Genomic DNA, 10,342 nt, shown 5'->3' with positions numbered 1-10,342 from the left:
AAAAAAAAAAAAAAAAAAAAAAAAAAAATCTAAATGAGAGAAGAAGTACAGAAAAATTCTGAGACCCATAATGATGTCACAGGAGCAATCGGAAATTTGTAGAAATAAGAAAATTGGGGATGGGTGCAAAAAATATCTCAAGATTTGAAAATGTGACACACTGAATGTCTCCTAATTTGCAGTGGAATAAATATGTTTTGGCTTAAACTTTAATAAGAAAATATGGTTAAAGAAAATAAATATTTCTACATTAAACTTAATAAAGTCATGTTTAAAGTAGTCAATAACATATATTTGACTGTACTCAATTTGGTGTCATTTAATATTTAAGGTAAATAAATTTTGTTACTTAAAATACTTTAATAACTTTTCATATAATGTTTTAATAAAGTAGTTAATAATGATTTTCACTCCCAAAATTTAATATTGTGGTTTTATGTGCCTCAAATTCTGGATTTTGAATGATAGATAGCATTAAAATGTTGTAATGAACTTGAATTGGCCCTGATACTGCATGAGAGGAAACACAGAATGCAGATCAAGTTATGCTTTCAAAGGCATTCATTGAGTAAAGGGGATATTGATTATCTCTCCATTCAGTGATACAATGCTGCTTCATTTTTCTTTTCTTTTCTTTTCTTTTTTTTTTTTTGAGACGGAGTCTTGCTCTGTCACCCAGGTTGGAGTGCAGTGGCGCTATCTGGGCTCACTGCAATCTCCACCTCCTGGGTTAAAGCGATTCTCCTGCCTTAGCCTCCCAAGTAGCTGGGATCACAGGTGCGTGCCACCATGCCAGGTTAATTTTTGTATTTTTAGGAGAGACGGGGTTTCATTATGTTGACCAGGCTGGTTTATGAACTCCTAACCTCGTGATCCGCCCGCCTCGGCCTTCCAAAGTGCTAGGATTACAGGCGTCATCCACCGCGCCTGGCCTGCTGCTTCAAAATTAATTGCATTTGTGCTGATGTAATTTCAATGAGTAACCATTTACTCTTTATGCAGCAGAGAGAAACAGGGATAGAATAACAAGTTTCTGTTAGTATCAACTAAGGAAGATTTTTATATACTTGTCGCAAAAAAAAAAAAAAAAAAATCACGCTTTAGTATTATTCAGTATCCCAAGTAGAGCTGCACTGATATAATACCTTCAAAAGCACAGACTCATTCAAAGCTACGGAACACAGGCAAAACAGGTTAACAGGTTCACTTTGAACATAATAAGGCAGACTGTAAGATACAATCTGCCTACAAATGAAATAATAATAATAATAATAATAAATTAATGTTAAAAAAAAAAAGCAGCATCAGGAGAATGGAAATAAGTAGTGGGAGAGGGTGGAAGATAAATCTTTCTTTTCCCCTCGATTTCATGGAGCTGCAAGTCCTGCCTGATGTGCAAGCTGAGGTGGGGGTGTGGAGGAATGGTTGGCAGAGGAGAAGGGAGGCAGGGTTCTGCAGTGCTGGCTGCAGCCGCCACTGTTTACTTCTAAGTGGTGGAGCTATCCCCTTCGTGAAGGCAGTGCTGGGACAGCCAGAGTATGGCTCAGAGCCTCATCCGCTGCTCTCCTGTCTCTGCAGAACGCAGGAGAATACAGCTTCTACTCCTGTCTCTGCTCTGCTCATTCCGGGGTGGCGGGGAGGTGTTACAGGAGTGGGCGGGGCATCTTGCTGGGCTGACACCCTGCTGCATTGACTCTGGAGGAGCCCACGCAACTGCTGCCACCCTTCTGGTCTGTTGGGTGGGACTGGTGACATAATGGTTACCATTATAGAAAACAAAACAAAACAAAAAACAGAAACCTGGCTCATGGTTTGCTTCGAAAATTCCTATTTGAAATACCTTTAAGATGCTTGAATGGCAGGCAGCTAACCAAGTGTATATCTCTCTATATATAGATATGCAGTTCTTCGTTGATTGCTTTTTCTTTTTTATTATGAAGTTATTTTCAAATTCTGAATGAAATAACACAATTGACTGCACTCTTCCTGGCAGAGGGTTATTACCTTATGGTAAAGACGTGCTTTCAGAACCCCTTATCTCATTATTTTTTCACTAGGGCTTTAGCATCACAGACTCGTTGAGCTGGAATAAGCTTTAGAAATGATCCTCATTTTGTAAATGAGGAAACTGTGATCCATAAAAGGTAAGTAATTTGCCAAGGCACACCAGTGGCATTACAGTGTTACTCTTCCAATTGTAATAAAAAGCCAATTACTATATAACTCAATTCACTCTATTGGCAGAAGAGAAATGAATCTTAAAATCGGAAGTTGCCTTTTTACTAGAGAAATTGCTTCGGCATCACTGAAAATTGGACCATGAATTATTCATGTTTTACTTTTTCATCAATCCAAGATCTCTGTGTAACTAAGTTTTTCTGGATCTATAATTTGATATTACTGATTTAAAAAATTTCAATAATAAGGCACAGTTGAAAGCCACTTAGTCACATTATTGGGATCCCACTTTTACTCGAATTCATATATTTTAGCTCTTTGGGTGTTACGATTAGTTTTGTCCCAAACTAAAATAGGTGATTCTCATAAGAAATAATTCCAGAGACCATTACAAATATCCACAGCTCAGGCAAACTATCTTATCAGATTATCATTACTGTTGACACCGAGAAGCATAATAAAATGTGTTAGAAACAGGTTAAAATAAAAAAGGTTTGCTGGTTAACAGGTATTTTTGAACATTTCTGTGAGATTGAAGTAATTTACATCATTCCCTATTAGAGAAAATTTACTTAATATGAATTATATGTTATAATTAGACACATGTTGTTACATAACATTAGAAAAAAGGAAAATATGTCTGTCAAGAATGGAAGCTTCAACATTTCATTCTAGAAAAATTATTCTGCATAAAAGTGCAAAAGTACTTTCAACCTTATTACTTTTCATTTTCACCGCTCTTATGCATTAATATGCATTTTCTGTATTAGGAAACTCTAGAGTAAGACTGTAAGTTAGATTTGCCATTAAATATTATATAAATTAAAATTTAAGGTGGAAATTAATAGAATTCCTCAGTTAATACAAAACAGAAATCACATGATATAGCTGTCCTCAAATTTACAGTAAAATACAGACACATATGTTTAACAGGACACAGGCACATGTATTGCTTATAAATTGGAGATGAATTTTCCTGTAATTCTCATGAGAACCACAAAGCCTTTTGAAAAAAAAATCATAGATCAACCAACAGTGTTGCAACCTCTAGAAACAAAACTAGTTGTGCTACATAGAATCTGAGGATTTGAAACTGAATTTTCACAAGGAATAATCTTAATTTCAAAAATAATGTTATCAAGATTTAAGATAGCATCACAGAAGGAAATGTTACTGTGTTTAAAAAAAATACTTTAATTCTTGGGAGATGAATGCAAACACCTGTGTGCTATTGAAATAAATCCACATTAAATACTGAATGTAAAGAACGAACATACCCAAGCGCTCACACATCTGCCACAAGTGGTGATTTTGAAATCCCCATAGAGATCTTTGATGGCCCCAGTCGTGAAGAAGCCTTCTACCATCAGCAAAATGCCATACACAAAGAACGCAGCTGCGATGCCGTAGATCACATACTTAAAGATGTCAATCCTGAGAGAAAATACAAAGTCACTTATTTCAACAACTTTTCATTGCTGCTGTGCAGAAATTGACTCTCACATACTCATGATTCTTTTGGAATGAAAGTTATAGAATATTTATATTTATAATGAAGGTTGGATTTAAAAACATGTTTGCTTCATATATCTAATGTTTATATATAAATTTTGTGCTGCCACTTCCCATATTTGTCGACAAGAGATTTAGGGTTTTTGTGTTCGTCAGTTTCTTCCTCTTCTTTTCTAGCCTCTCCTCTTCCCTGGTTCTTCCCTGGTTCACACCGAAGTAAGAATAAATGTATACTTCCTAAAGAGTTTGCTCCCTTATCTTTTTTTTTTTTTTTTTTTTTTTTTTGAGACAGAGTCTGCCTCTGTTGCCCAGTCCTGGACACAGTGGTGCAATCTCGGCTCACTCAACCTCTGCCTCCCGGGTTCAAGTGATTCTCCTGCCTCAGCCTCCCAAGTAGTTGGAATTACAGGGATGTGCCACCACGCCGGGATAATTTTGTCTTTTTAGTAGAGACAGGGTTTCACCATGTTGGCCAGGCTGGTTTGAACTCCTGAGCTCAGGCAATCCACCGCCTTGGCTTCCCAAAGTGCTAAGATTTCAGGCTGAGCCACTGCTCCTGGCCTATTCATTTGTTAAGTAGGGTAATCATCATACAATTTCTCTAATTAGGACAAAATGTCAAATGTAAAGGTTTGTGTATGTAACACTGGTTTTTAAAACTTACATTAAAAAAGAAGGAAGCTTTATAGTTAATGATGCAGTAGTTTTACATAAAATGATATAAATCCCATATTTTTGCATTACAGATAGTCAATTATGGTTGTATTCTACTTTGTACTTATCATAAACATTATGTGTATTTGTTAATGATAATGTGAGTAATGAAAAAGATACGGTTTTGCAGATTAATATTGACAATGAGACTTTTAGGTATCACTACTAATATCACTAATGGATATTCTGCGGAATTGGGTCTGAGCCAAGATATGGCATACTTTTATAGTGGCATGGGAAGGTCCTTTTCATTTTCTCACAATTGATTACCCAGTTTTTCTTTTGTTTAAACACCATGTGACTAAAATAAAACGTTTATCTAGAAAATGTAAAAATGTGCACAACCAGAACTGATACATAATAACAGATGGATATAAGGATAGATAGATAGATTTCATTCTTTTCCCCTAGCTCTGTAACTAGGAAATGATATTCAATAACATTAAGAAGAATAATTCGTTCATTTATGAATTAAGATCATTTGCATTTCCATGTTTTGAAAGCATTCATTCCATACATATGCTCCAAATAATATCTTTTAAATCTGTAGGAATATTCATAGTCCTAGGTGTAGCTAGAGTTAAATACTCCAGTAGGATTTATTTTATATATATATATCTGCATGATCAGTGAGCATTTTATATTCAATGTAGTAAGAGCTGTAGAAACAGTCAGGTAAATGCAGATGTGGAAATAACACCAACTGAATGCTATACAATAGTTATTTAATCTAAAAAATAGGTTGTATTTAATACTGGGAATGTATTTACTGTATCCATTTCTTTGGAGAGAGATCATGACTTTCTAATTAAAAGTTAATACAGCACCAATATATAAGTACTTGCTGAAGCTAAATATTTTCTTGAGACTGCTGGGTGAATTCAGTGAGTATGAAATAAATTTACACTTTCAATAAACTCACCAATCTTCCTTTGAACTTCTAATTTCCTTCATAATGATTTCCATTTATTTATTTATTTATTTATTTCCATTTATTTATTTATTTATTTATTTATTTATTTATTTATTTTTCAAGACATGGTCTCCCTCTGTCACCCAGACTGGAGTGCAGTGACACGAGCATGGCTCACTGCAGCCTCAACCTCCTGGACTCAAGTGATCGTCTCGCCTCAGTCTCCTAAGTAGCTGGGACTAGGGGTGTACACCGCCATGCCCTGCAAATTTCTTCATTTTTTTTGTACAGGTGGGGTTTTGCCATGCTACCCAGACTGGTCTGAAGGAATCTGAACTCCTGGACTCAAAGGCATCTGATATGGTTTGGCTGTGTCCCCACCCAAACCTCATCTTGAACTGTAGTTCCCATAGATCCCCACATGTCATGGGAGAGACCCAGTGGGAGGCAGATGAATCATGGGGGCAGTTACCTCCATGTTGTTCTTGTGATAGTGAGTGAGTTCTCATGAGATCTGGTGGTTTTCTAAGATGCCTTCCTGCTGTTTCTCGCTGCACTTCTCTCTCCTGCCGCTATGTGAAGAACGTGTTTGCTTTCCCTTCCACCACGGTTGTATGTTTCCTGAGGCCTCTCCAGTTGTGCTGAACTGTGAGTCAATTAAACCTCTTTCTTTTATAAATTACCCAGTCTCAGGTATGTCTTTTACAGCAGCATGAGAATGGACAGGATCTGCCAGCCTTGGCCTCCCAAAGTGCTAGGACTACAGGTGGGAGCCACTACACCCAGCCTCACTTTAACTTTTGACATCTCTACTAGAATATAAGTTTCATAAAAGCAGAAGTTTTGGTCATTTATATCAACTACTATATCTTCCACTAGAATGCTATCTGACAGTGCTGGATAAAAAACTGAATTGGGTGGGGGCAGTGGCTCAGGCCTGTAATCCCATCACTTCGAGAGGCTGATGTGAGAGGATCGCTTGAATCATGGTTCAAAACCAGCCTGGTCAACATAGCAAGACCCCATCTCTACAAAAATAAAAAAAACTAGGCAATCTTGCTGGCAGAAGGCTGTAATCCTAGCTACGTGGGAGGCTGAAGCTGGAGTATTGTTTGTGTTTAGGAAGTCAATGCTGCAAAGAGCTACGAACACACCACTACACTCCAGCCTGAGAAACAAAGTGAGAACCTATCTAAATGTAAAAAATGTGAAAGGAAAAAAAGGAAGTAATTATTAAATTAATATGTTTAATGAGTAATCACAAAAGAGTTAATGAATGACAGAAGTGTCTATCAAAAGCCTCTTAATTCTTACCTATCATTTTCTTGGAAAATAAATTTGATTTGAATCCTCCAGATCTATTTAAGTATCTATCCCTTTCTTTTTTTCCCAATTAAAACTGGTCACATATATATCCTTTGTGGTTCAAACTTAACGTGTCAAATTATTTAAACAGATGTGAGTATACGAGTACCCTATTTATTTTCAACAGTAATTTTTTAGATCAAATTCAAGATTCATCAGTGTAATTTTAATAGTTTCTAATTTGCTTAAATTCTATAGCCCAAAAAACTGCTTTCTCGTTGTTGTTTTTAATAACAGTGCATAGGGAACAAATATACTATAATGTGTGAAAAATGAATACATTTTGGCTATGATAAGGAATACATTTTCATTCTGTAACTAATGTTTAGGCTCTAAATTTGGTCTGAAATGTTATGTTTTGGTACCATTTTGGGGAAGTGAGGGGTTTACCATCTTTCTCCCTCTTGGGTAAATAGGTTTTCCTTACTTTTCTATGTGCTAACACATAAACAAGAAAAGCTAAGAGAATTTGTTGGCATAAGACAAAAACCTCTAAAGTAGGGAATGATTTTCTTGTAGAGGACTTGTTTGGTAGACAAAAGTACAAATGACTGGGGGTGAAGAAAGAAAGAGAAATTTCTGAAGGCATAGAACTGAAAAAATTGCAAACATGCTAAATGGGAAGAATTTGGCCAAAAAAGTGCTTTCAGTAATTTTCCTAGTTTTGATATGAAATCAATCATTGAGGGAAATCCCATTTTAATCTCTAAAACTAATTATTGCTCAGAAAACCTTTTCTGATCATTTTGGTTCTAAAATTTTCTGATGTAATTAAACAAAACATTACACCCTCAAAGAACTACATAATATCTGCTGAATAATTTTCTAGAAAAGAACCCATAAATAAAAGCAAGAGCCTATATTAAAGAAATCCTGATATAAGCATATCACCATACCTAAATGTTTCAGTCATGAAAAATGTGGTCACAGATTGCTAGTCCATTGAATAATTCTTTCAACACAAGAAACAATCGAAACAATCGAGCAAAAAAGTTTTTGCCTAAATCAGTCACATGATGGTTAGAATGTGGCTATTTCTATTAAATTATTGGACCTCAGCAATATTTCTTCCTCTAGAACATGTATTTTATATATATGGAAAAAACAGAGTATACATCTTGAGTTCATCACGTGGAAGCAGTCAATTAATATTTCAAATTCCCCACTCCAGGCCATACAGACACACGCGGAGACACATTCAGACATATGACTTCACACTGATAAGGCAAAGAACATATGGAACATCTGGAGGAGAACTGTCAATGGCGTTGGAGAAAAGAGAAGGGATCTTCTGGGAGTAGGAGTTTTATTGAAGTGAAGAAGGGGTCATGGTGTGTGGAGAAGTATATATATTAACTAAAGGTCTATTTCTGCAGCCTTGATACTGTTTTATTAACAAATTGTTGTTTATTTCACATTCCCAAGCTTGAATTTATTTTCTTCAATTAATTAGAGTATGACTAGAATGGAAAGGGTGGCATTAAGTGATGGAGACATCCTGTGATTATATACAAGCTCAAAATGAGGGGATAGAAAGCTTGATCATGCTGATAGAAATCTAGAGATGCTGTGACAGTATTTTTGAAAGAATGCATGAAATAGAATTTGCTGCATATAAGAAGAGAGAGAGAAGAGCTTGGTAATGGTAATGTCCCAGAGCAATTGTTTAGTGGCTGACTTTCACTGCCTGAAAGTCTAAATATTGCGCAAATCTATTTGTCAAAGACAATGAGGCAGATGATGTGAACTGTGTAAACCTGTCATGTATTTGAAAGAACCTGAGGATGTCAACTTTCAGATCAAATTTGACATCAAGAACACTTTAAAGAGTGTTTCATGGACTATTCTATACAATTTTTTTGGTTAAAATGGCATGTTTTCTAAACATATTTGAATTTTTTAATTTGGAAATGATTTCAAATTTACAGAAAAAAATTTGAATAAAACAAGTAGTATGTGGAGCAACTTTACATCCTTTCTCTACTTTATAACATTTTACCTCATTTACTTCATTGTTTTCTCTGGATGATATATCTGAACATAGAGAATGTCTTCACAGTATATAGTTATTGATCTCAGGAAATATATTATTGACATAATACTTATGTCAAATCTTTATTTGTATTTCAATTTAATCAACCAACTCAATGATGAATTTTGTGGGATTTCTTTCTTGCCTGATAACAGATCCAATCTAGGGGCTACTGTTATACCTATTTGCTGTGTCTCTGGTCTTCTTTAATCTGGAACATTTCCACTGTCTGTGTCTTAATGACATTTATGTTGTTGAAGAATATAACTCTATTCTGCCCTTTTTGAACGGAATGTTCCTTTTGAGTTCGTCTGATGTTTCCTCATGGTTAGATACGGGTTACTCACACTTGGCTATAATACCATACAGGTGATATTGTGCTCCTGTTAGGGTATCTTCCTCCTTACTCACACAAAGTCCTTCTGCCTCTCAGTACTAATTTTAACTTTTATCAGCTAGTTAAGATGATGTCTGATTTCTGTATTGTATACTACTTCTCTTCCAACTAACAGGTGATCTGTGAGGAGATACTTTAAGACCAACCAAACATCTTGCTCCCGGTCAAAACTTCTCCCCAGTGTTTGGACCCCATCCAATGATGAGTATTGCGAAGAGCCCACCCTTTTCCCCCATTTACTGATTTGTCTATTTATTAGTGACATGGACTAATGGTGTCCGATTTTTTTTATCAAGGTTTAAATGCCATTACAATAGCTCATTACTTTGGTGCTCAAATTTTTCTAGACTTGAGAAATAGGAATCCCTTCGAGCTGGCTCTTGTTATCTTTGTGACATGTGCCTAGCAATTTTTAAGAATACTCCTTACTTTCTTATATAGCAAGATGTTCCAGGCTCATCTAGCACATACCTCTTCAACCCCAGAAACAGGCATCTCTTTGAGAAACTCTTGTCCTATTAAAGAGCAATGGTACTCGGGACCAAGATGTGGTGCTAGTTGTGCTCACTGCTAATGTTGTGTCTGTACTTTTAGGTCTTTTTATTGTATCAAGGTAAGAAATACATGTATGTATACACACACATATCAATATATGCAACTATATAAACATATCTATATATGTGTACACGTATGTGTGTTCATACATACATATATATACATGTGCACACATAACTGCATAACAAATATACACATATTTTAGAAATATTGAGTACACAGTGATACCTCCAAATCCAGTCTATCACTACAGAGACTTTTATTGCTTTCCTCCTTTGATATTTGTATGTCTTTCTTCCGTAATGAGCACACTGACTCCTAAGAACATTAACACATTTATTCTTTTGTTTAATTCCATAATAAATCTAAAATTATTTCAGATTTACTTATTTACCTCATTACAAAAATCATATCTCTCTGGAAAGAGTTCTGGTGGTTTCCAATCCTTCCCACACCTTGCCTAAGACTGAGACTATATAGTCAATATACTGTGTTTCTAAGTTACAAGGATTGGTGTATTTTTTCTTCCATTCATTGTGGCCATGCTAATGCAACTGGGTCTGTTTGTTTCAGTTTCACGTTCTCCATCTTATCCATATTGACTTAGTTTCATTTTTGGATATACAGGACATTAACATGCTTCTAAAAGTCAAATCTATACAAAAGACGTGTCCAG

General features: G+C 35.6%; 1 protein-coding gene across 4 annotated transcripts in view; it reads right to left on the bottom strand.

Annotated features, from left to right (window-relative positions):
- Positions 1–10,342, bottom strand: part of GPM6A (glycoprotein M6A) — a 393,114-nt gene that overhangs the window by 44,209 nt on the left and 338,563 nt on the right. For all 4 annotated transcript variants that reach the window (XM_017879135.1, XM_017879133.1, XM_017879134.1 and 1 more), the window contains one exon: positions 3,456–3,612. In XM_017879135.1, coding sequence (XP_017734624.1) covers positions 3,456–3,612 — 157 coding nt within the window. The remainder of the gene's footprint in view (positions 1–3,455; positions 3,613–10,342) is intronic.

Source organism: Rhinopithecus bieti, unplaced genomic scaffold (genome assembly GCF_001698545.2).
Source record: "Rhinopithecus bieti isolate Rb0 unplaced genomic scaffold, ASM169854v2 scaffold_9996, whole genome shotgun sequence".
Classification (NCBI taxonomy): domain Eukaryota; kingdom Metazoa; phylum Chordata; class Mammalia; order Primates; family Cercopithecidae; genus Rhinopithecus; species Rhinopithecus bieti.
This window is presented reverse-complemented; position numbering and strand designations above follow the sequence as displayed.